The sequence below is a fragment of the Excalfactoria chinensis genome, chromosome 1 (genome assembly GCF_039878825.1).
Source record: "Excalfactoria chinensis isolate bCotChi1 chromosome 1, bCotChi1.hap2, whole genome shotgun sequence".
In the NCBI taxonomy this organism is placed as follows: domain Eukaryota; kingdom Metazoa; phylum Chordata; class Aves; order Galliformes; family Phasianidae; genus Excalfactoria; species Excalfactoria chinensis.
The window spans coordinates 46,432,481-46,460,421 of record NC_092825.1 but is presented as its reverse complement, the minus strand read 5'-3'; the positions used below and the strand labels follow the sequence as shown (position 1 = coordinate 46,460,421).

General features: G+C 40.7%; 1 protein-coding gene across 2 annotated transcripts; it reads right to left on the bottom strand.

The window, feature by feature from the left end:
* Positions 1–3: 3 nt before the first annotated feature.
* LUC7L2 (LUC7 like 2, pre-mRNA splicing factor) lies at positions 4–27,497 on the bottom strand. Of its 2 annotated transcripts, none has more exons than XM_072353054.1 (10): positions 27,289–27,497; positions 19,301–19,395; positions 10,680–10,778; positions 9,734–9,844; positions 9,130–9,273; positions 8,039–8,215; positions 5,765–5,856; positions 4,889–4,918; positions 3,912–4,106; positions 4–1,104 (listed from the first exon to the last, which is right to left on the bottom strand). In XM_072353054.1, the coding sequence occupies exons 1-10, from the start codon at positions 27,347–27,349 to the stop codon at positions 912–914; spliced, it is 1,197 nt and encodes a 398-aa protein (XP_072209155.1). In that variant the 5' UTR covers positions 27,350–27,497; the 3' UTR covers positions 4–911. The 2 variants fall into 2 exon arrangements, with proteins under 2 accessions (XP_072209155.1, XP_072209165.1); XM_072353064.1 differs by lacking the exon at positions 27,289–27,497 and adding an exon at positions 21,083–21,145.
* Between the last annotated feature and the right edge of the window lie 444 nt (positions 27,498–27,941).

Genomic DNA, 27,941 nt, shown 5'->3' with positions numbered 1-27,941 from the left:
ATTCTCGTTAAGTTATTGGACAGTGTGATTTCCTTTTTATTTTTTTTTTATTTTTGTTCTTAAGGTTTTGTTTGTTGCGCTGTTTGTAGCTGTTTTCTGTTTGTTTTAATACAATTAAAGATGTGCCATTTACACCCCACAAGAAAAAGCAGAAAGAGTCCTTATGGAAAAAAACAAATATATTGAACACATACCAATCAAATGGTACAGATACGGGACTGGCTTTGATTTCAAAATTTAAGTAGAAATAAAAAAAGATGTAATGCAACAGCTGTTCAATTTCCAAGTCTAAATAGGCACTGTAAAAAGACATCTCAGCTTTCTCCAGCACACATTCCTGTCTAAACTCTCCCCCTGTAATCAATTCCTAGGTTCCCAAACAACAACAACAACAACAAAAATCACTGGGAACATAACCTTAGAACAAAAGTTAATATCCATCCACCCACCCTCTTACAAAAAAAAAAAAGCAAACAAACAAAAAAAAAATCCCAAGAAGTACAACCTTTCAATGCTGCTGTTTTGACTGGAGCAGAATTGGAGAATTTATAAAGGTTCAAGAAGCACCCAAGGCAAGTAGTACAACATAATTTGTTCACTAACTTGTATTGGAAAGGAGATTAAAAACATTGAGATCTGCATCTTTGTACATAAAACTGTCGTCCTGAATAAAGAGAAATCTTTCAGAAAAGTTTTACAACTTGGTGGAAGTCCAGGACCCAGCTTTAGGCATCATTAAATCAAATGGGGTTTAATTCTGACTTAGTTTTAACCACTTTTATATACTGTACATCTACCCTAGTTGGATCAGTATCTCAAAACTGCTCTCTGGTGTCCCTTTGAACAACTGTAAACTAAACCATAGTATGCAACTCCATAGGAAGCTAGAGATCGGGTGAATATACAGCCGGTTATATCTCCCCTGCTTCACGCTCCTCTGAGCTCCTTGGGTCTTCTGATCGGCCATTAGCACTTTCATAAGAACGTTTCTTGTCTTTGAAATCTCGCGGCGATCTCTCTCTTGGGCTTCTATCTTTATCACGCGATGTTCTATCACGATCTCTTGAACGTTCTTTGTCCCGGGAAGATCTTTCTTTTGAGGATCTGAAAGCGCAGTACATTTGAGAATTCTAGTTAGTCACAAATTCATAAACTCCCAAACAGCATTTTGATCTTATCGTTTTTTCCTTATTCCAGCACAACACTAGATTTATACGAACACAAATGCATGAGAAGACAGTGGAATTTGCTTTCCTCCTTTCAATTTCAAATCACAAATACTGATGGAGACAAAATTTCATCTATGCTTATTACAGAGTCCAGAGGGCCAATATGCTTCATTTTCAACCATCACCCTCAATCTTGTATTAACATGCTTCGCCAGTATTTGTCATGTCACCTTTAGGTTGAGAAGAATTGTCCAGCATCTCTCACACATCCAGGATACACATTTTTTCTTTTTAATTACTGTGTTTAAGAATGAGAATTTAATTAAAAGAAGTGAAATTAACTTGGATCGATTCTGGAATGAGGCTATTACATGACAAAGAAACGAATGCATCTGGAGCCTGTGCTCTGACCGGTTGGGTGTTAGTTTATAAAAGAACTGTTCCTTGAGTGATTTTAGCACATCAACAAGGCGTTTTCTACAGATGTTTTTGCTGCAGTTGTAGGCATTTCCAGAATCTTTACAAAGAGGCCAGAAAGAACTGTTCTCTTAAACATTCCATACAGCTTCAAATTAAATGAGCTGCCTGTATTGAAGACACTTGATTAGGTACACCCCTCCCTTGCACAGTACACCCAAACTCATCACTGAAAAACATCGTGTTTTCACTCCGAGATGTCCTGCAATTGTAAATAAATAAATCAAACTCATACTTTCATAGAATAATCTCAGTTATATGCTATAATTTCTTAGCTAACACATTTAGAACACTAGACAGCAAACTGTGCTCTTTCCACACCAAGAATATTACTGTTGTTAATTCAAAGCTTCAAAACAGACCTGTGCAAGTTGCTTTGGCACTAAACTTTCTTTTATGAGTTTATTGGAAATTACCTTTTGTTTCAGTTTTTCTAGCTAAAATGGTTACTTTCATGACAGTGCAGTGTTTTGCAAAATGCAGCATTTGCAAATGGTGAGGTCCACACACAGCAATCCTATACCACAAACTACGTAAGAAATAAGAAGCCAAACTATGCATCACATAAGATGTCAGTGTTGGAGTTAATACAGCAGTTCCCAAATATTTTGCAGAAGTCACTGCAGAAGCAAAAATGCTCCCAAATCAATTGTCTCAGACTAACTCTAGTGATTATCCTAGAATAACAGTAAGTCACAACACAACGATATGAAAGCTCACACACAATTGCCCTAGCAAACAATATTACTACCAGAAGATTCAGAACTAAGGTACCATTCCTACCTTTTTCAAGGACAAGATACGGCCTTTAGAATCAGAACCTCTGTTAGATTGTATTACATTGAATGTTCGGGAACAACCGCTTCCCAAGCGATCAAGCAGATACTTCACAATAAAACTCCCCACTCACAAGACATACATGTAGCATCTACTGTCACATTCACCAGCTATGAATTGTGTTACAATACATTACAGTAGTTTGAGGGCAGTGTTTGTGAATGCCTACATTAAGTCCAAGGACAAAAAAAACTGTACAGAGCCCTGGACAAAAATCCTAAGTAGCTTTGGCAGTCTGGTATCAGATCTAAGAGAGCAGAGTAGCTATGGTTTCAGCACCTCTAAGGGGGGAGAAATCTGACTAAATGCACAGGTCTATGTTGTTGTTGTTTGCATTCCCCCCCACCCTCCCTCTTCCCTCAAAAGGAAGAAAATGAGAAAACCAAACCTGCACTTTCCATCCCCATGGAAAGTAAGCACAGGGCAGGCTATAATGCTCTGTTGTCTGCTAGGATGGGAAGAACATTTTGAAAATACCCTGCTTTACGTGCCTGCAGTGTAGACATCTAAGCTAATGAACCAAAACTAGAATCATCTAACCCAGGAAGAAGGCTCATCTTTATGGCAAAGAGTACACGTGAACACACTGAGCAACCACTCAGTAGTTTTATCATCCTTAGTGTTAAAACTAAAATGATTTGAACTCTAAAACCCACAAGTTTTGTCACTTCAAATTGGACCTTTTCTCTTCTTGTAAGATGACAGTCTGTCACTGCTTTAAGACTCGGCACCCTATTATTTATACTGCTCTCAAATCTCTGCCTTGGTCACTGACCTTTACAAGAATGGAATCTAGACTGTGAGTAGACCTCTCTACCAGAAGCCTTGTTTTGCAATTTCAACTCTCTTCTAAATGATGCTTACCTCACTCACCTAAAATAAGCCAGCAAACCTCAGGAGCAGACAGCAACTGAGTCACACAAAGGCAGCAGCCCCAGACTGCTCTTTACAGTAATCCTTAAGAAAGAGATCAAACCACTTTGCATGCAAAGTGCTATCTTCAGATCCGATGCAACAAGTTCATTTTCAGATATATCTAAACTTGTTTTCATCTGGGACAGCACACAACAGATAGATTCCACCACTGTGAGCAAGAACCCAAGAGGTTAAGAAGACTGCTCATATCCCAAAATTCAAATGGAGATCAATCAGTTCACTTCCTGCACTGCAAGAAATTATCAAGATTCTCAACCACAATATCCTGTATCACTCCTCCATAACAGAACACATACATAACCCTACTATTAAAAAAAACCCCAAACACTACTATATGTTAAATCATAAATATGCTAAGAGCGTAACTGAAATCTGTGACAGCCTCAAAATGTGTTTAAATGACTAAGTGCTGCATATAAACTTAATTTAGTGAAATAAATGAATAAATCTGATTACACATGTAGGAAAAGCCATTTCCAGATCAACACTGACCTCTTTTTGGAGCTGCGCTCTCGGCTCCTCTCCCTGGAGCTGTGCCTGCTTCTATGATGGCTGCGACTTCGGCTGCGGCTGTTGGAGCGAGACCTGTGGCGATGGCGTTTCTCACGGGATTTAGAGCGAGTTCTTCTCTTCCGTTCCCTGGAGGCCGAGCGAGAGCGATGTCTGCGACGGTCTCGGGACCTAGATCTAGGAACAGAAAGGACTTGGCACACTGCACTGTATCAGTGTCCCTTGGATATCACACACTCTACGCACAAGCAAAGCTGTACAGAGAACAGTCTGCAACATTCAAAGTGATTGCATTGTCTTACAGGCAAATGAAGAGGGAAGAGCAACTTCAGAAGTGCTATATAACTCCAAACCATCTCACAGTCAGTTTGTGACTATACGTATAGCTATAGAATAGTTACTTTAGGCAACAGAATGGAAAAAAAAAAAATGTTTAAAATGTTCTGTTTAGCAGACTAAGTTACAGAAGTCTGTGATGCAGAGATAGGAATTATCTGTCCAGAAGCTGGATACTACAGTGTTCTGAGAACACGGGACTCTAAGCTTCCTCAGAACTACAACAGATCTACCTGGAAGGTTCTAAACACTATACAAATTCATGATTTTCTTTCTCTGAATCGCCCTGCAGCAATACTTCATTGGTGACTTCCAAGTGCAGGTTAATAAAAAAACTGCCACTACAGATGCGAGTTAAAAGGTACTGAACACGCGCTTCTGTTTTGAAGGAAGCAATACTCTGTGTTCCAGGTGTTACCAGGGGCACAACATTGCACAGTAATAGCCACAATATATATACACATGGATAAATAACTCAGTAGCTAAATACTGTATAAGCACACAGAGATGGCTGTGTAGTAGGAAGTTTTGTCCGTAAAGAAAGAAGTTTTAAATTCGCAAGGCAAACATAGAGCATTCCAGCTTGTGAAAGGCCGGCATCACTTGTCTGCAGACTTATGTACCTTTTGGTATGCTTGCTGTGGGATCTGGACCTGAAACAAATGGAAAACTGTGAATTAGTTTTTCTTACATAAACTTAATATCAAATATAATGTACAGTTTAGTAATCTAAAGTCAAACTGTCAGAGCTAGTGTGTTTTTCATTTTACTAGTATGAACTTGAAACGTCTTATTTGAGGTTATCATCTTTGTAACGCATTTACTAGGAAATACATATCCCCTAAACAACTCTCTTGGCTTTTTTTTTTTTGTTGTTGGTTGTTGTTGTAGCTGCTTTTTGTTTGTTTGTTTGTTTTTGAGGGAGTGAGGACGTGGATACTACTCCACTTCACATCCCCCCTTCAAAAGCAAAATATCACACTTCAATAGTCAGTACTCCCTTACTACTTGTCAAACATTATTAGACTGAAATAGATTTGAACATTTCCATTGTCGGCCTCTGGAGCCAGTATGTCAAGAGAACTGCAGCTGAGAAGCCATTCAATCCTATCCCCGCAAAGCATGAATGCAACCATTTCATAGAAAAATAGGGAATTATTTTCCTTAGTCATATGTTCAACTACTTCCAATAAGAAAGAAGTTAACATCTATGCATCATAGGTCACGTGTCAAAATACTTCATTTAAAGTGCATTTGTTCAAAAGCGTAGGAAAATCTACTAGTATTTGCATTTTTTTAAAGAAAAGGTTTTCAATGAAAATAACTCAGGTTTTAAGAGTTGAGTTCTATATTCATTTCCAATTCCTCTAAGTTTTGAAGAAATGGAAACTAACACGATTCTGTAGATTTCATAAAACAAATGTTCATGAACAGCATCATGGTTTTTCTGTTTAACTTCAATAGCTTGTTATGTACATGCAATTGAAATAGAACCTTACCTCCTCAGTTTCTCCCTTTCTTCTCTTTCCCTCTCCTCTCTGCGTTTCAGGCGCTCCTGATTTCGTTTCTCTTGTTTATCAGCCACAATCCTCTAAAAGCAACAGAATACATTCATTAAGTTACATTTCAATATTTTTCAGATGAAGGTATAAAAACTATAAAAGCAATCTATACAGTTGATATTCAGTTCCTTCCCTCATGAATATTCCCTTTTGAGTATTAGTCCCTCTCTCTTCCTCAGTACATTTTATCTTTTTCAAGAAACACAGGTTATTGCAAAAGAGCTGCTATAAACAGATGGGTGTTACACCTAGACCTGAAAGATGTAAATTTAATGTATGTTTTTCATGAAGGGAATTCAGAACAGTAAGTCATGCCTTAATGTGAGAGCTTTCATGCCACTCCTATTATATTTTGGCCACTGGGAAAGGCAAAAGGTAATCGGAACAGGAAGAGTTAAGAACATCATTAATCCCTTCAGCTATGCTGTGAAATAAAGAAACTCTTTTGTTTCTAAAAGGTTTTGATTAGGCTGATATCTAATTTTGAGGGTAGCTGATTGAGTTGTGAACATTATACATGTAATTAGAAAGGATGTTTCAGCTAATAGCCCCCAGGTTGAACTCACTACTACTGGGGACAAGGCACGCTCAGTAGAGGGCCCTCAGATGTGGAACTCACAACTGGAGATCTGGCCAAACCCAAGTCTCGCCACCTTCTGGACATGATGCAAGAAATTCAACTCTTTGTAAAGACCTTCTTCTGAGATGTGGAATTGCCCCAGCAGCATCTTGATTAGATCTCTGAGGAGAGCTCTGAGGAAGGAGGGGATAATTATTGTTTTCTTTTTTTGTTAGTGAAGTACTTCAAAAGATTATTTCATTGATGCTTTGGGAATGTGAAATAGTTATCCATGCATATTTTTTTTCCAAATGTTGTAATAATCAGTTAATTAGCTCCTTTACATCAAATTACCTCTATATCGCCTTGCAAAATATCAGCAATTTAACTACAAGCAAGGTTTCATGTTCAAGTGAATCTGTGCAGTTTCATGGAGCGACAAGAGGAAACACACATGATCTCTCCTCTAGGTATCTAACGTTTTAATTACAGCAATTCATTTTGGAGCCTACATTGCCAGTATAGTTAATGGAAAGAGCTGGGCTTTCCAAAGATTAAGTTACAGTAGCCATGCAAGACAGCTGGAATATTCAAAAAGAACAAGCTATGGTACTCAAACTCAGCAGTAACATCTCTGCTTTTAGGGTTTAAATTCATATAGTAATCACCTTCAGTAATTTCTACAGTAACATGCTTAAATGAGCCTTCAACTCCTTAGTTAACATATTAAGATCATAAATAGCACAAGCATCCAAGCCCATACTCTTGAATACCAAGGGTCTAGAATATAATTCCAGTTAATTCCTCCAAATATGCAATTTCCGGTCAAGGTAGAGTTACTTAGGAAAATATTCCAACTGGATTTCAGAACTGCAAGCTATGGAGAACATGCAACCTCCCCAGAACAATTACTTTAAGTTAGTCCCACTTCAAGATATACACCTTTTTCTGTTTTGACTTCAGATAGCTACAGCCTTAAGTAGCCTGAACTCACTTAACTATTATCAAGTCAAACTTAAAAGCTTCCAAATCACTTAAAAAACAAACTCAATTATATGACTGGATAAAATGAAATGAATTTCTGTAGTCTTTCATCCTGCAGCAAACTGTTGGTGCTTCAAACACTTCTGTAGATCTTTTGGAATTATTGCTATGAATCAATTTCCTCTCTATCTACATCTTCAACTGGTACCAAAGCTAAGGAAAGCTATCAACAACAGCTCTATGGATATTTTATTCTTACTGGAATAAAACACCACTGCCTTAAATTTGCTACATGTTCTTGTACTTTCAAGAGGCTCATTATTACTTTAATCCAATAAACTGTCTAAATGAAAAGTTAATTTGCATATCTTCTATGACTGCTAAGCATGCTTCAGAATACAGTTCTCAGGTTTACAAGTGGAACTGCACTCTTCAAGATGCATTTTTTGAGCATATTTTAATCTATCTAGTGCAAAAGAGGCCATCTTAGGAAATTATTGAGATAACAGCTATTTAATAAGCGTGTTTGGTGTTTAATGAACATGTCTGATGTTCACAGACTAATGAAATACCTTAAGGTAATATGAAAGAATTCATAAACCCAGAGATCCTATTAAGATTGTCTGACAAGCAATTAAGAGCACAAACAAAATAGAGAAATGATTTACCCTGAGTTCCTCAAGTTTCTCTCTTATTTCAATAAATCCTAAGTGTAGTTTTCCTCCAAAGTGGTCAGCAAGACGCCGGTCATTGTCATGAAGACCAAGATAAGCTGAACACACTTCACAAACCCGTAACTTCTGCTGTTGAAAGCTAGAGGCAGGCATGGAATTCCTGTACACTTCCTAGAACACAAAAAAGGAAACTTTTACTTTTCAATTCAAAGAAATATAATGTTTTAAACAAGTATATTGCTTTTGATAACGTAACTCAAAGCCAATCAGCAGACTCTGATTCACGGTGTGAATTAGCTGCCTTATAAGACACACTGCAGGTTCCTTACTTTGAAGGCAGATATATTAAAACGGGGATATTAGCAATTGGTTTTGCAAATTAAGTACAATGGAGTGATTGTCTTTACTTTGGATCATACTACTTACAAGGAGAAGTTGTTATCCTACATAACACATGAATACATCTTAACACTATAAGTACTATATTTTGCCATACTATGAAACATTACAGATATTCATCCTGAACCCAACTTAAAAAACAAGAAATCTATGCATGTTTTTGACATGAACTAAACATCATGTTATCCTTGCAACATTTGCCTACAAACACTGAGATGACAGATGGATGAGACTACCAGCAACCCCCCTGGTACCATTAAACAAGCACAGATGTTTCTTTCACCAAATTTAAGCATCTTGGTGAGATATGTGGAAGAGCTAATGATGATGTTTGGCACCTTAACATTACAAAAGTGACTGCTTAGATTTGCCTGATACAGAAGCCATTAACTATCTTGTAATAAAGACAAGCTTATCAGGGTCTGGAAGGGCACCTTTCACTGAAGGTCTCCTGTATGAGTCACACCCCAGCATACCACAATCAAAAGTGGGGTTACCATGGCAAGAGCTGTGAGACCCAACACAGGAGTGTATTTTAATGCAGAAACTCTTCCCATATGCAAAGCAAATCCCTTGGTTTTATATAAAGCTAAGGAAGCACCTGTAGCTAAGACACCTTGCACTACAGTTACTGACCAATTTAATTCTGTCCTCTCCATCCCACAGGCCTTAAATAATCAACTTACTTCGGCTTCTCTCTTCTTTACCCTGGCCTTCTCCACTTCATCCATTACTTTTTGAGATTCTTCCACATTTCCATCAGCTCCCAGCTGTTCTACTTTGGCCAGTAGTTTCCCAATTTCTTCATTCAACTCATGAACTCGTTCAGCCTTGAAAGAGGAAAAAAGGCTCAATGAAGGAAACAGTCTCAATTATGGAAAATAAAGTGAACCAATACTAAGCTATTCTTATATTCAAAATCCATAGGATAAAATTAAAGGAAGCATGCAGAGGAGTTCTCCAAATAAAAGGGAAACAACTGTCTCACATGAACACACAGAAAAAGATTTAGAACCAGAAGTAGCTCTGGAGCAGGATCTTGTTCAGAAATTTCAAGTAATTCACACTGTTGCCTATTTATACAACCATCCCTCCTGACACATGCGTGTATCTGCAGAAAAGCGGCAGAACTTTTTCAGTTAGAAGAAAACCACATGAAGTGTTCTGTTTATCGATTCATCAGCATGAGTTCTCAGAGAAAGCAGTCTGAAGCTGGTTCCTCTAAAAAGTAAACAACAAAAAACAACAGACCTCCAAAATAACTTCAGCAATTAGTTTTTACATGCTTACTTTAGCCGCAACTTCAGCACTGATCTCTTCCTGGGTTTCTGCTAATCTCTTCTTAGCAACTTCTGTTCTCCTGTCACAGTCTGCAATAAATGACTGCAGGTGGTCCATTGCCTGAAACACCAACAGAATACTAATTAACACTAGTATTTCATTATCCTTAACAAATTCCTGGCTTAGGAGTAACTTTAAGAAGTTTTTCTTAGTGAAACTTTTGTAAAACAATAACATAACAGCTTATGGTATGTAATCACATTAACACTTTAAAAACCTGTCTACACACTGTCAAAATGTGTAAGCACTCGCAGGAATTTGGAAGGGATTCTGTCTCAACTCTTATTCTCCAAGAGGCAGCCAGCATTTATAACACGCATTAAAATTCCTGAAAGGATAGGTATACTCACTTCACCTTACTAATACATGCAATAGTGAAACACTGTTCCACCAGGGTGTTAAGCTATGAGGTATATTAACATCAACCATACCAAGCAACAATAAGCCCAAACCTTTTATCTGTGCTTAAGACTAACTTCCTAGCTGGGAGTTCATAACTGTATTACCCAAACAACAATGTACTGAGAGACAGCAAATCATTTCTTACCCCAGTACAAAGTGGCTTTTTCTTCCCCCAACAAGTAGAGAACAAGTATAAGCCTTTCTTCAAATTACGCCCTGCATTAGCATTTGCTCAGTGATTGTTACTGCAAAGACAGCACCAAGGTTCATACTAATCTGTTTTTGTAAGGTTATTAACAACTCTACCTTGAGATGACTAGAAATTCAAGTGCTTGCACATGATTATGGTGAGCCAAGTAAACACATATTTAAAGAATTACTTTCCAAAAGTTTTCCTTCCTTGTGCACCAAAGCTTATTGTTTGTTGTTCAGTTTATCTCCCACAGGGCATGCAAGTTACACTTCCTGTCCACCATTATGACAAAATACATACATCAAGTTCAAAGAAGAAATCTTGATCTTTGGATGCTATTTCATAGTCTGCCCTTAATGCCAGGTCATGCACCTTCAGACATTCTCCAAGGTCCATTCTCTGAAAAGATACATAGGGAAAGTAGTATAACAAATAGTATATGCAAGAATAAAGTTATAATATTTGACAAATATTATTTGTTAAAGGAAATCATGCTGAAGCAAATCATCTCCCTTATGGGGATAAGTTTAATTGAATAAAGCTTTAAGACAAACCCAGACTTCTATTAAAGATGCATTAATGATGAAAAAACAGACGGAGTAGACAGTATATTCTGCAATGGCTGTTCACGTGACAGATTAACATTATTGTTCTGCATAAGTTATTTTACTGCAAGTAAAAATACTTCAAAAGAAGCCACTGAAGAAGAACATCCTCCCTTGAACTAAAACAAGAGAACCAAGACCCCTACAAATAATTAATTACTAATTAAATGGTCAAGTGCTTGATCTGATCTTTCCACACAGTTCACAAATATAAACGTACTCTATAATCATCATCTGGAATAGCTGCAACCACGGCACCTCTGTTAAATGCTGCTTAAAAATAATTCTCAGAGCACAAAAAGTAATGTAGCGATAAATAAATAAATAATCTCCAAAACATTTTGCTGATAAGTAGAGACAAGTTGAGTGTCACACTGTCCTTGTGCATCAGGGAATATCTATATATGTATATAGATATTTTACTTGCAATCTAAAACTGGTCTAGAAAGAAAAGGAAGGAAGCATGAACTAATACAAATTCATTTATTACATCAGTAATCTTTAACCTCATGTAGAATATTACCAAGAAGAGCACTCAGTTTTATTTGGTATAACAAATACTGGCTTAAAATTGAAATCTACACACTGCGCAGCAGAAGGAATACTGATGAAATCTGTTTCCTTCAAGCTATTTTCTTATTTCTTCTTACTTCATCACGTTCCTGGAAATTACTTTGAGCCAGCATTACTACTGAAAAACAATTCTGCCCTCCCTTTACCACCACCCTGTGCCTCCCCTGTACCAGCACATCAGAGTTATCAACTGGCAAAAAACAGTTAGCAAGCAAAAAAAATGGAGGCCACCTCTGTCCAACACGTCAGGCAGCCATGCAGAGATGTTAACAACATACAGGGGGAAGCATAAAAAGGGACCTGAGTAGCTAGGATCTCTCGCAGTACCAAGATGTCATTTCACAAACTCTTGAATAGCTTCAATAAAATCAGCTGCAATTTTTAGGGGGTGTGGGAGGGAGGTGATGCAGCATTTTCTTTTGTTAGCATCACAATGAGAAGAAACAAAGTGTTGAATCATTTCCTTCTCTTCAATCCAGCTTTGAGCACAGCCTTATAAGCACTCCTGGGGCATTAGGCACAGCCTCCTAAATGCTCATGGGGCATAACAGAGCAACAACAACAAGCATATACAAGTGAAACTTGATTCCTTTTGGTTGGCTTTACTGATGATGAATTTCTATCGTCGTTAGAACTGCTCCATAGTGCGGCCTGTTCTAGTTCTGGCTACTGCTTTAAAAGTGCTTTTACAGAAGTATTGCTACTAAACGTTTATCTTAAGAACTATTAGTAATACCAAGCTTAGAAACGTAGACAAAAGTTTAAAAGTTAAGCCAATTTACCAGTTATACATAAAATCATGTTAAAAAGCACTTCTGGTATACATAAAGCAAAGCTAGGCAAAGCTGGTTCATACTGGGGATGATTCATTACTGCCAAAGGTCTACAGTGGATCAGAAGTGCCGAGGACCTTGCTAACCTCAGAGAAGCTCACACAGTTTGGCTCATATGACCATCTGCAAAGTAGATGGACAGCAGATGAGGAAGGCCAGAAGATACAGCAAGATATTATTTTCATGTTCCACATGTCCACATTGCAACCTGATGCCAAGATGCGCCTTTCCCCAAAGGCAAAGAACAGCCATTCAAGCTCAATCATATCTGAAACAGAACATGGCTATAGGGGATGTTCACATTCCAATCTACTGCTGAAGGCTCAAATAGCATGCACATAAAATCACTGCATCAGCAGTGAAAGGAAGTTTTAAACAGACTCGTGGTACTTAAAGTGATTTACAGAAGAATTCTGATGAGCAAAGCAATGAAAGGGGGGGAACAACAAAGCCCCCAGGCTAGACATAACCAGCTTATTGAATATGAGAAGCCATATATACCATCAGGACTTCTGCAGCTACTGCATTTTTAGAACATTAACTCCACAAAAATCCCTATCTTGACAATCTTTATCACAAAGGAAAGTTACTGCTGAAGATTTAGTCTAGAAAGTAGTCTAGCAACCACATGCAGATCTGCTGCTGCTGCAGAGCTCTATTTAAGAAAAAAATGTGACTGTTGCTAACAACTTGCTGCTTATCGTTCGCTGTAACATTTTTTTCTTCATTCATTCACTGTTAAACGGGCAATTAAAGATGCTTGATTTCTTAGAGCTGAGGTTTAGATAACTCACCTTTAATCCCCATAAATCTCATACTGAAATGATTCAGTAGTTATTTTTGTCATCCCATCCATGAAAAAGGATAGAACTGTGTTAACACAGGAAAAATGTTAGCTTCCTGTTGATGCTTGGCACCATGTCAATCACATCAGGTATGGAAAGATCACTACCTTGGTTCAGTGCATATAGGAAAAAAAGAAGTGGTCCAGAATATAAGCAACACAGAAGCTGAAGAGCTGTTATGAAAAATAAATGTGCATTCAAAGATGTTGACTTCAGTGGCTGAACATAAGACTAAACCATCAGACATAGTGTTCCTGAAACCATGAACCTAAGAAGGTTTTCTTTTCAGATCCTGAGCAATCTACATGAAGCTTCTCACTTTCATGCTTTTACAACTACTACGTATTCTTTTGACATCAAAGATTAGATTACTGGATGCACACAGTAAGTTTTGCAAGAAGAGCACATAAAAGCCAAACCTACTTAAAATGCAGAGGACTGATGTTGAGAGAGGTGTGACAGAGCACCCATCACACGCAAACAAACTTTCTAAAAACAGCATGTGTCTTTGATATGTTCTGAAAGGCGATACTCTGAGCAGCATTTCAGTAGAGAACTCTTTCTAGTTCAAAAGAAACCCCGACCAAAACAACTAATGTTCAGCAAGAGAATTTGTTTACAAAGTTCTGATCTGAGGGGAGCCATTATGTGTTCTGGAGGTACCACACCTCTCCCTTTATCACGGGGTCGAGAAAAACGTTCCCTCTTTAATTTTATCTACTGCTGAAGGCTTCAGATTCTTAGAATAGATTTTCACTGAAAGATAAAGCTGGTAGCAATGTCTCACTTCTAAATGAGATACGTGTTTCTTTAATGTTAATTTATGATCAGGCTATACAATGCTAAAGTCAAATACCCATAAAGAAGAGCAACGATAATAAACAAACAACTCAACCCTTCTTCTACATAAATTATGCTCATTAAAATGAAATGTGATAAAAGCTTTGGCACCGGTCAAACTAATTAAGAATATGTCTTAAGAGACCGATGTGATCACGTACTGCCTCAACAGAGCATACAGGAATTCATCACCACTAGACTGAAGACTATGAATTGAGGTGGCTTATGCAAGCCTAATTTCATTTGCAAAGGTTAAAGCAGTTCACGTGATCAAATCAGACCTAAACTGATTCACTGATAACCTCTAGGAGAACGCAAAATAATCACATCAGCACAAACTGAATTTTAAACACAGAATACTTCAACCAAGCCTATGGAACTACTGACAAAGATATCAGCTCCAGATTAAGACACCTAAATGCAAATACTTAAACACACCTATTTGCAGATGCGAGGCTTATCCCAACTGCTCTTCCACAGTAAAAGCATCTGGGCAGTACAGTGCAATGAGACCAGATGCTCTGTGTCCACCTTCAGAGTGACACCCAGTGGCATGTGAAATCAATCTTGGACTACCAGCTCCCCAGATGGAACCTAAATTTAGATGTCTTTATCTGGAACAGAATTCTACCCTAATAAGCTTAAAGATAATCATGTATCAAAGCATGTTGCTAAACCAAGGTCCCAGCCAATGTTGTTTTAGCCAGCATGAGTCCTAGAGGGCTGGGTGCAAGGAACACACGAGCACCTAACGATGTACCTTAATTTTAAGACTGCAGCAACAGGACACTTTGAGGACTTGAAAAATAAAATGCAAAAAGCAGCATACCTCAACAACCTCGCACAAAAACAGATAAAGTTCACCCAGTAGAAAGAAGCTGCTCAACTACAGTTTGCAAGACACATAAAGTACTCGTGACATTTACCTCTCAACAGAGAAGGACAATCAGCGTAATAAAACAACCAAAAAAGGTCACTGCAGAAGCACTGACCTGTTATGGCTGTCAAAGGCAACCTGCAAGTTACTACTGTAAACGTTCAGGACAGTATTACTTTTAATCTTACTAAAGGCATTTGCTTTAAATGTCACTACTTTATCACCTTAACCAGTACAGTTCAGACACATATGCACACAGATTGAAAAAACACCTTCTTGCCCATCTTGTCAAACCTACAGAACACAGTACAGCACTTCCATCCAGAGACTGTTCCTTGAGAGGGTCACATCATTAAATAGGAGTCATTTGACTTGTACACGTGTGGTTTCAGTCCTAATCTCATAATACACACAAACATATGTATGTAGATACAGATATGCAAAAACATTTTTGTAACACTGAAAAAAAGGGGAAAAAAAAATCCAAAACCATGGTTTGAAAAAAACAACAACAAAACAAAAACCAAAAAAACAACAAAAGTCCCAAAATACCAACCATCAGAAGACTATCAGCATTTACTAAGGCTAAAATGGTAAAGCCAGTGTTAGATCTTTATCACTTAGCAATTTCTGTATCAATTTTTTGACTTACTGATTTTCTGTGTCCTAAAAGAGAGGACTCAAAGACTTAATAATCTCGCTATTAAATGTTCAACTTGAAATGAATGAGCAAACACTTAAACCACTGACTTACAAGTAAAAATCAGCGTCAGGGTGATCAACTTCAAAAAGCAGAACATCAAAGCATGAGCAAGTGTCAGTGAAAAACAGAAAAGCATTTGCGAGAGGCACTGTTAAAAACAGGTTCTGAACAGACATCATTTTATTGTCATGAATACAAAGTCATTTCTGCCACCTTAATGACTAGTTTAGTATGTGCCTGATGCAAACTTAAAAGCACACTTCACATACAAGACAATCACAGGGCACAATACATTCAGAATTATAACATCCTCCACCAGTTTATTACCTTTGTTTACATGTGTGCTGTCCAGACTCAACAGTTACCAATACCTTCAACACAGCTCATTATTTCCATAGAAGAGAAGGGTAATGGAATCAAAAGGAACTAAAGGAACTGTTCTGGTGGCAAAGCACCCAGAAGAAAATTGAACTTTGAGACACAGTTAGTTCTTATGACTTATACCCCTCAGTCAAATATTTAGGCCTTCAGGAAGGTCTATTTTACCATGACAAGCTGCTCCAAGGAAATAAGACAGAAGAGTGCAAAAGGAAGCTCTAAGGAGTCAGAATCTGTGTATCGTTGCCCATCTAGATATTGGAAATCTCCAGTAAAACTCAAAATTCAAACCTTTAATAATTTGTGGGTTTGTTTGTTGTTGTTTTGTGGTCTTTTTCCCCCAATAAACACTTCTAATGATAACCAAAAGATAAATCAAAGTCATCTGATGAAAATAACCACCGTAAACATTCTTAAGAAGCCCAGAAATGACAAAAGACTTCATACAGTATTCTTAAAAACAAAGAGACGTGCAATACATCTGAAGACAGAAGAGATGAGATTTACAGAAATCTGGACAAAACAGAACGTCTCCAGTCTTCTAATAAATGTGTGTGTGCATTGCTGCTGATGATACATAAAGTCACGTTCTCCAGCCTACAGTATCATCAAGGGAAATCAACACGCGTTCCTTAGTGGAGCTTTGAGTATTCTGCCATGGAAGAACAAACCAACATACTCTACTCACAGCAGCAGTTTTATTTGTTTCACACATCTGCGAGTCTTCCCCAAGTGCTTCTGAAGAAGCGGGTGGAATGGAGCAGCACAGAAGCCTGCATTTTGCAGATGGGAGCAGTGGTGCGCATTTCAGAAGAAGGCAGATTATCTTATGGCAAAAAAACCCTGACAATTCACATGCAGTCCATGAGGAGATTTAACCATATACACTGGCTCAACAGAACTTCTTTTTTGGATAAGCACAAGATTCTAGTATGGAATTAAAAGCCACACAATCCTCATTACATATCGATCTTGAACATTAAGACACATTACCATTTTCCTCCCAGAACTCAGGAAAATAAATCCACTTTCATTTCCCAAATTGTCAATAACCTGTCAGACATACTATTTGCTTTCTGCTCTTCTAATAGCTGTGCTATTAAAGTAAGAAACGCGTTTCTTAAGAACACTGAACAGCAGAACACCAGATGGGTAATATATAAAGCCTGCTTCTGATGAGTTCCTTTCTACGACTCCCACTGACAGCATTAAGCTAGTCACTGCTCTTCTGGACCTAGAATGACATTGTGGATCACATTCTGTCATCTGATGACTACTTGAGTTTTGAGGAAGAAAGCAAGTGACAGGTATTCACTGAATAAACACTCCAAGAGCAGCAGCAGAACGACTCAGCATGAGACAGAAGAGAGTTTTAAGCAAGAACCAACACACTCATAGACAGGCCCAGCCTACATGCCTGATCTGCAATGTAAGAGGTATTATTGGATACAACCTAGAACCTTAAGAACTATATACAATTCTTACTTGCTACCAACAGCCATTCTAAAAGTATTTGTTTATGGAAATTATACCACAATGGAAAGCTGTCAAACATTCTAAAAGGACCCTGTGAATCCTGAACAATGACTTCAGACACTTCTGTATGTCCCCAGCTATGAGGTATTTTGTTTATCATGCAACCAAAGCACCAAACAACAGATGGGGAAAGAGGAACAACTTCTTCCTTTTCTCCCCCCCCCTTCAGACAGTTACATATAAAACAGTTGAAAAATAGAATTACGCATGCAATGATACATAAAGCACTGTTATAAAATTGTTATCACTTACACTGCCTTAGCTTCAGCATGCATTATATTCAGTTGATACCTAACATCACACAAGGAGGAGGCAAAGCAGGCACAAAACTTAAGGAGGAGCTGAACAAGGGGAGCTTTTCTATTCCTCTCCCTTTTTATTAAGACAAATGTTAAATTCTCTAGTTCATTTCTCCTATTTATTTTGCCTCCTGATGATGTACTTCATAACAATTAAAGTTTCACCTACTTTTCTAGGGACTTCTCAGAGAAGGGAAGGACAAACCACAGCTACTAGTCTGTCAGTACAAGAAGTGCCAAAATAAGTAAAGCAAATGAATTTAGAAAAGGTGTGGGTCTTTGAGGCCCTTTCATTAACCACGCTATCATGGTTATTTTAGATGACAACTACTTGTATTAAGGGACAGGTCACAGGAACACCAGTCACCGAGTCTACATATTTCAGTTTTTCATCTTCGAAATGGACTTTATTCTTTACTTCATTGAAGACTCCAATCAAGTCAGCCACTTCAAAGAGTAAGGTTCAGAGAACCAATAATACTTACAATTAATACTTCAAATTGCCCTTAGGACATATTTTCCCATGCTTATTTTCTCCTCTGTTACAGGGTAAGAAAATATGCCAACATGAGTAAGAAAACCTGCCAGAGTGCTCACAGTAGGCAAGTGAGACTCAGTACATCAACACACTCATCTCATCTATCAGCTGTTTTGAAGTAACTGCCTACACGGACATCCTTTTTCCATAATAAGTGTAACACAACTTCCCTGCCTTTCACAAAGGGTAAGCTACCCTCATCAGGCACCCCCAAGTAAAGCACTGCTGTTCTAGAAAAGTTACTGGCACATGTCAAAGCACTTCATTTGCTATCAGAGGTTCCTATGTAGGAATCAAAAATCCAAGACAAGTTATTAATATACCATAAATAGAGATTTTTAAATTGCCTTCAATCTGTAAAAACAGGACAGTAACTGGATGTTATGTAATCTGTCACTCATGTTCAATGTATTTCAGCTCCTAGAAATACAATCATTGGAACTTTCAACTGCTTTTACAAAAATGAACTGAATTTAAAAAAAAACAAACACAAACCTCTCTTCCCCATTCAGGTTCCAACAGGAAGTTTTAAGGAAGTAACTTCATAATTAACATGTTTGTATAGAATTTTATAGGAGTACTCCTGCTCGTTGCAACACTACCAGTGGATAAACACTTTGTTACAGCATGATTTACAGAGGCAGTCTTATCCGTTTTAGTTTTAGTTTTGTATGTTATGTCAAACAAATATGAATTTCTAAGTAATAATTAACATACGGAGCCAGAAATTGAGAGACAAAAAGCCTCTGTAATGTAACATTCAGTTTTCATATAGCAGTTGGTACGAATCCAACCTGTGGTTGAAAACCACAAAGTCAACAGATATTAAAAAGGATCAAACGTAATTCAGTTTTCCATTCTTAACTAAATGAAGCAAGATTTTCAGCTACGTACAGTTCCAGAGAGGACATCATGAGGGCAGCAGTTGAGGAGGTGACTCTTGCACACTCTGTCATCACTGAACTTGATTCGCTGGCGGGTCGTATCACCTGCAACATAGAAACCAACACATTCCAGGTTAGAAATTTGGAGAAGCCAGACACGTTCTGCAAGTTACATGCAAAGCATTAACACTGTCCTGTCATGTAGTGAAGGCCTACGGAGACTAGAACTTAAAACACTCTATACTTCTTTGCCAAATAAAGCCAAAACCACAAATATATATTTTAATGCTCTAGAGTGCTATTAAAAAAATACTCTCATACTTTCCCTACAAAAAATGTAGTGTGAAAAGTGCTTGAAACCAGAAAGACGGTATTAGCTCTAAAATACTTTGCTACAACAGCATTTGTTAAATGAGCTCTATTCAGGTTTCGTATGAAATAGCAATGTGTTTCTATGCAACAATTAGCAAATAAAAGCAGCCTCATAAACAAAATGATACACAGTGAGTCTTCACTGAATCCCACCTGATACTCATTTTATTGTTTCGCTTTTTAAAGCAAAGCACCCTCTTACTTCTGATTGGAGTAGCATAAAGTGTTGGCAGAGGAATGAATTTAAATGCTTAAAAACCTGAAAAAAAAGTCAGTCAAGCATATGGACTTAGCCTATATGCAAAACTGTTTTACAGATGTTTGCATATAACTGCATCATAAGCCATATACACATCGTTTTTCCTACTGCTGTTTGTTGGGATGGGAACATCTTAATTGCATCTTCGTCATGGCAGGCTGCAGTTCCAGCATCAGCAGAGGCATCAACCTGCGCACACTCTGACATCCAATTGCAAGTTTAAAGAACCCCATCTGGGAGCAAGACCTGAAGTCTCCAAATCAAAGTCAGCAGCTGGTATTTGGGGGGAGCGAGAGGGGCGGGGAAATATGCTTTCCTTCAAGTCATAACGTAATTGTCACTTTCTGAGATTCAGAAGAGAGACTGCTGCTACGGCTCTCTTGCTGTTCAGACACAGGCATGATGAAACAAACACCTTTAATCTCTCTCCGTATTCATCTATTTATTCATAAGAAAATAAAAGCTTGTTTGAATGTTTAATCACTGAAAACCTACTGGTGAATTACTGAAGCAAGGGGGGCTGCTGAGTGAAAAGAGACATACAGTGAGTTCATACAGCAACCTTATCCATTTCATCAAGTACTATAAAGAACATGGATACTTTTTGCAGTTACTACATTTTTAGGACTATGATTGGAAATGTTGAGAATTTTGAATGTATTAAACAATTCAAAAAGTCAAATCCATTCCTTAGGTAAATACAGCAGAGGGGAATTAAGGAGAATTAAGGAGGAAAAAAAATGTTCAGCCTTTCTCATGATGCCATCACATTTACGCTCCATGCATAGGATGCAAATATACAGCATTTTCAGCTGGGCTCAGTTTCAGATTATTAAGCAAACAAAAGTTCCCAAGAAGACCACGTGCTTAATTTGACTGCAGGGATACAAGAGCTAAACCCAGTAATCCACAGGCTGAGGGCAGCTTCAGAGCAGTTCAGCAATAGGTTTTCTGGAGGTTAAACTTACCACTGTTACTCACACTGCTACAAATTTAGAGCATTCCCTTTATAATCATGCCTGCTACCGTAGAAAAGAATTCCACGTTTTGTTTGGCTTTTTAGGAGGTGGATCCATAGTTTGTTGTTGTTTGTTTGTTTTAAAACACAACTGCGTTTGTTCCACATTCATTAACACATCTGAAAAGTTAGCGATAACTCACGGCTCGGCGAATGCGGGGCCTTTCTGACACTCCCTTGCAGATTGATGTAGACAGGCAAAGATACATTGAACCTTTATAAATAAAACAAGGGGCCAGATTGTTCAGTTTGTATAGAATAATAGACTCTGCCAGCAATTTTAACACAGCATCTAGAAATACATGTTGACTGTAAAGATTCTTCTACATAAAGACAAATGAACAAAATCAAGAGAACTGTTTAATAAAAGGCAGCTGATGGCTATTAGGCACTAACCTAGCAGCGCTTCAGGACTTCCCAACACTAGAGAATTGCTGAGAGACTGTTCACTAAGTAAAGTTGCAAAGAAGTATTTCCACAGACATTACCTCAACATCCAGAGGTGGTTCTGATTGTATCTATAATGCAATCAGTGACGGACTCTGCAAGATGGGCTTTTTCCCACTAAGGAGCTAGCATGATAATCACAATTACCAAAGTGGGACATGACAACAGAGAAAATAAAGAGGTAACAGAACAGATCACACGGCAGCCTTATAAATGCGCTCCACACTTACATTGCAACTGGCATTCGTATTTCCACACACTGCCTTTGGTCTAGTATTTCAGACCTCCACAGAGGTTCCCACACACAGAACACTCTGCTTCATACATCTTCCTATCTACGTTCCCCTTTCTTTCTATTCTATGCTGTTTCTGATTTATAAAGAAAGAAAAGGTGCTGCGTCCAACCTCCCTCCCACTGCTAACTGAATTGCATCCCCCTCTTAGAACTCATTCCAAACTCCAACTGCCTCCTAAGAAAATACATTTTCTTTTCTCACGACTTTCCTAAGCCCCAGTACTCCCAGAACGGCAGTGCAGAAGACGCAGCCTGCTGCCAGCCTACACATCTGCAGAGGGTCACAATCTCTGGGGTCTGCATGGGCTGCTGGAAGGGGATAAAAAGACCCACAGGTCCATGTTGTACCCAGCACTCCGCATACTGTGGACTCATAGGTGCTCTCAGAGGCACCCACAGAAGCGTGAACGTAACTGCTCCTAAACCCAGGGCTTCAGAGGTCAGACAGCCCACACAGTGCTGCTCTGCAGCAAACTATACTTAAGCTGGAACAATCTTCATATAGCCAACATTTAAATGAACACCAGAGAATTGTTAGGAATACTTAAAGGCTTTATGTATTCTGTAAAATGAAAACAGATCTGAGGATCAATAGTTGCAGTCATCTTTATCTCAGAAGCAGCCTTAAACACTGCTAAAGAGGACACCACTAAGATTTCAGTTCCCCTAAGTTCTACTTTAATAGGTAAATCATTACATTAGCTCAGAATAGCAACTTGTTTAACCCTTGATCTTTAGTGCTCGTGCTCATTAAGGAAATCAAAGGAGACAATATCTATTACTAAAAGCCATTCCAGTGTTTCCAATGACGTTTTTTTTCCACCAAAGAAAACCATTTTTGTAAAATGTATCTAAAAATAACAGAAAAAAATCCACTTTTCCCTCAAGAAGCAGCTCTAGCTCTATGTAGTGTGCCTTGTTCAAAGCACACTTCTATAGTGCCATGCATAGGATGCTCCAAAAGTAATGCTTCCCATTTACCTCCATGGAAATGACAACACAGAGCAAAGTAACGTCGTTTGATAGAGCAAATTCTCAGTTACCAAACACTATTTTCCAACACAGCCGTTGTTATTAGCCATGTGTTTTCACTAGCAAGGAACAAGAGCCTGTATTCTGCACTTGAAAACGCTGTGCCAGCAGGAGGGGTGACCCACTGTTGCTGCTGAAATGCACCATGCAGCACCTCACCGCACTCACACCCACTGCTTGGTCCCCACAAACCTTCAGCAAAGTGTCAGTGAATATCAACGGGTGCCATTTTTTCCACATGGGGGAATCCAATGACCTTTCCTTCATGTGCACTTCCACACCAGACGCCATTTTGTCAGCCTGCCTCCCTGTTCCCATCCGACCAACATGCGCCTCTGACACGTGGGCCAACATAATAAAACAGGAGGCATTGCTTTTGGAGCAGCCCTCGGAGATTTTCAGTCCAGCGGAACAAATGTGAATCTACTGACCATGGAATATCACATCAAAGACTGCATATCGAATTTTATCAGCAAAGCAAGCACCGTATCACCAACACTCAGCATCTTAGCATAACCTCACACAGCCACAGGATGTACTGCTGCTGCCGCAGATGGCTTAGTGTGCTGATACCTGACACACCTCTCTAAGGGCTGGCCTACTAAAACATACTAACGAAGCCAGCAAATAGGCACAATTCACTACGCACAAGCATCGCTCTTAAGCCATCTAACCACGCTGGACGACTAAATAATCTTTTCACAAAGTACGTGTGCCTATTGCTGTCAGATTTCTGAGTCGCTATCAGTTCCACACTTGGGCTGGGCTGTGCTGCAATTCACATTTCCAGATGCGTTTTGCTGCTTTTCCTTTGCCCTGCAATCCTAGGAAGGTATTTGCACTCACTCGGCGGTGACATAAAAGCCGTGACTTGCCCCTCCTCATGAAGAGGTTGGATTTGCACAGTCACACAGGCGGTTCTGCGTTAGCGGCCAGTTTACATTTCCTGAGAATTTGCTTTTAAGGTCTCTTGATAAAAGTTTCATGCAAAATTTACACAAGATAAACTCACATTCTCTGAAGCTCTTTGTGTGCAAAGATCTCTGCTGCATTTTAAAACTTTCAGTGCAACAAGAACACAGAGAACAAGGGAACGCTTTGCTAGTCCCAGCTACAGAATGTGCTTAAGGCCTCAAACAAACAGCAGGTGAAGCACAAAGGGGCTGGCTGACGTTTCTTATGTATGTGTTATTTAAAGGCCCCAAAGATTATCAAGTTCCTGCTAGTCACACAGTGCAGTATTTGTTAGGAAGCTTGGGAGAACACTTCCATGACCGCAGGTAAGCTTCAAAAGCACACAATTTATCTATCTGTATTTACCTATCTATATGGAATCTCATCGACTTCGCTAGTTTGCCATGTTCTTAGACTAGAACGTGGTTTTGGTGCAGTGTTGATTACATAAAAGTCAAGTATTGGCTGTTTCAAGGTGTTGTGTGCTGGTCTCACCTGGGCCTGCACTACCCTCCAAAGCAGTGACCCTGCTGTGCCACTATGAAAGTAACAGTAGCTGCTCCTGGGGTAATGAAAGCATGACTTCACTGGAGAAGCAAAGTCACAACTTCTAACAGCTGCAAGCCTATCTGCAAGGATTATTCCCACTTCCTAGAGCACAGAGATGACTAGAAAGGCATTACCTTACCATGGTATTAAAACTAGTTTGTGAATCTCAGAGCTGAGAAGTCATTTAAAGTAATTTAAAAATTCATACTTTTTAGTCTCTCAGCTTACTTCATGTATCTCGGAGCGACCAATTCACACAGCCCTGGTCATCAGTACTAAATCCACCTCCAAATCTTAGTAACAACTGCCAGGTGTGACAAAGTCATTTTGCTTAACTGCTAGCATTGAGAAACAACATGGATAGAACACCTGGATGTAAGTACATAGGGTCAGTATCTTATCTTTCGTGCTTGTTATTTCCCAATATTTGGGGAACCTACGGGATCTGTTCAGCAGTTTATACTTAAGCCTTTCCCAGCAGGTACCAGGCAACACACATGAAAAGAGCAATCTGACCCCAAGTGCATCCCTCCCACTGCCAGAACTCAGACAGGGAAGGAGCTGGCTACCAAAGAACACAGCTCACAGCTCTCCTTGCCCACAGGCATAGGGCCCCTGGGGAAAGGATACAGCAAAGGGGCAGGCCCAGCATGGCACAGTTCTGGGAAGCCACACACTGGTTGATTAATTCTGTTTAAGAGAGAAGCTCCTCGCTGAGTTTGGTCCGTGTAAGAATTCCTACAGCAATGTGGGTGTTCTCTTTGACCGATACAGAACAGCGACTTTAGGCATTCTCGGAGCTCAACAAGATTTAGTAGTATTTAGTAACTACACTGCTTGGATACTGTACTTTTGGAGCATATCTGTATCCCATACAGATTATATTACGAGCTCTGAAGAGACATAGGCCACATAATTCATGCAGCATCATTTACTTTCAGTTCAGCTCTGAGTTAGTGCTGTTCTCATGGAAGACACCACACATCCAATTAACATTCTCATCCATATGGGAGAAGGGAAAGTTTGCACATCCTAAGTATCTTCCCTCACCAAAAAACCACCACTGGGCTGCAGTGAGTACAACACCCTGTTAATGGGGATGTTCAAACGCATTTTGGTCATTCTGAACAACACTGGACACAAATCCCACCCAAACACCATTTTTAGAAGCATTTTCAAGTCAATTCTATGGCCAGGCAGAGGAAAATGAAAGGCAATGGGGACAGGTGTAAGGGGAATCAACAACTGTGAGCCATCCAGGCCTATCCAGGAGATGGACAGCCCCACTCCACTGAAAGCTGTGATTTGCGTATTGCTGGAAACAGAGGATTCATCAAAGGTGATGGAGGGAATGGGGAAAAAACAAATTAGAGCCCCTCTACTCTCAGGGCTAGCAGTATTTCAATGACCTTGAGCATGGCCTTGAATTTATTAAGTACCAGTTTCACTCGAAGGGATGATGTTCAGTTCCTGGGAGCATTTTAGATTAAACAACGTTCCATTACGTCTTTTATATGTTTTAAGAACTAGAACGGTGTAACGCTGAGATCCTCAGTTCCCCACTCGATTCAACAATGGCAGCCAGCATTGCAAGCAGCCTTTTCTCCTTGTCTTTCCTCATTCTGACAGTGCTATTTAGAAGCTTCCTGTCCCAGCAGTCAGTTTCAGTTCAGCAGATGCTGTTCTGGATTTAGAAGGAGGGTGGGAAGGGGGAACGCTTATCAGCAAAATAACGGCTTGCTCACAGAAGCAAAGGAAATTCGTATGACATTGTTTTTCCCAGTTTAGGTCTGAAGCCTAACTGTCATTTCACACTTTATAGCAGTTCTCTGAACTAAGTCACATTCTTCTCCCACGGCCCAATGAAAAACGCATTCAAAAAACTGCCAATGCTTCTCCTGCATTTATACCTTCCACCCAGCCCTTGGAAACTCTCTGACAGCCAATCCGGGTGCTGACAGCGGAATGAGCTGAATTGCACAAGCACCGTGTTATCCGGCCATGCTGAGTGTGCAGCCACACACAGCTGCAACAGGAAGCACTCACAATCTCCAGGGGCAAGAACAATGTGCTCCATCAGGACCTGCACGCTGACGGCTCAGCAGCTAGCACAGCTCTAGAGGGCAATTTCTGCATAATGGGAATTTTCCAATACGTTTACCATAGAATCACTGAATACCCTAAGCTGGAAGGGACCCATAACGGTCCCTGAGTCCAATTCCTATCTCCACAGAGGACACTCTTATGCAGTGCACTATGAATGCTTTTTGCTACGAGGTTTGTTATATTTAAAACTCAAGATTAAAAGAGCTGTCAGGAAGGCGGCACTGCCCCAGTCCCAACAGCTGATCTCCAGCACGAGCATCCTGCCCAGTGGGTGCATGAGGAAACAGATAATATCATTAATGATGAGCTTTTAATCACTAACACAAAGCTTCAATAAATAGGCAGCGTGCCTGCAGAAGGAGCTACAGCATGCAGAATACCCAGTAATCTCTAATTACTGCCAGTCCTCAGGTGCGCTATGCTCTCATTTATAAATGAATGAAGTATTACACAGCTTATTAGGACCCCCCGTTCTCAAGCAGTCCCCAGGCCCTCTGGACTACAGACCACTGCCATCGAATCTTTCACCGACAAGAAGCCTGGCTGTGCCTAAAGCATCTCTCGGAACTGCTGCCTCTAAACATTAGGCTACGGGGAAAGGTTTTTGCGGGGGGAAAAAAGAAACCAAAACAAAGACCAGGAGGAGCCACCAGCAGGCCGACCTGCTGCCTGCAGTGAGGATTTGGGTCACACTCCAGTCACAAAGTAACGCAGCAGCCCGGCGCTGCAGTCGCGGCCCCGGGGCCATTTTCTCGCTCACCCCCCCGCCCCGCCCGGAGGAAGGTCCCGCTCTGGGCGGGGCCCGCGGGAAGCGCCTCTCCCGGAGCGGCGGCGGCCGAACGCAGCCCCGCCCCGCGGCGCCGCCAATCACCGCCCGCCGCCGCCGCGACCTCGAGGGCTCCGGCGGCCCCGCCCCGCTCCCCCCCATCCCCCCCCCCCTCCCCCGGTCCCGGCGGAGCCGCTTACCGTCCCGGGACGTGCCCATGAGCTGGTCCAGCATGGCGCGCATCTGGGCCTGCGCCGACATCTTGAGCGCGCTGGGGCGGCCCGGCCCGGCCGAGTCACGCCGACTCTCCGCGGCCTACGAGGCCTGAGGCTCTCGGCCCTCCCCCTCGCGTCACTCGCGGGCTCGGGCGCTCCCCGTGGCCGTGCCGCGGACGGAGGGCGGAGCGCGAAGCCTGCCCCGCGCCGGACCCGCTGCCGCCGCCGCCTCCCCTCCCCCCGCCGCGCCGCCCGCTTCCTCTCACGCCTGCCACGCGCGCGCGCCAGCGCTAACGGAAACCCGCGCGCACGCGCCCTGCGCCCCCCTTCACCCGCTCCTCGACGTCATCGCGGACGCAGCCTTTGGCGCCCTCCGATTGGCCGCCGAGCGCGGTGACGCGCGGCGCGGCGAGACCGCCGATTGGGCCGGGGGGCTTCTCGAAAGGCGATTGGGCGGACGGCTCCGCGCAGGCGCCGTGAGGCGCGGGCTCGGCGGGCGGCCCCGAGGGAAGCCCGCCCCGTCGGCGGGTGCGCGGCGTCGTGCCCAGAGGCGGCGGGCGCTTTGTTGCGCCTTCGGCCGCCGCGTTGCCATCGAGCGCCCGGCTGCGGCCGCCCACAGGTGCGGGACCGGCCCAGCC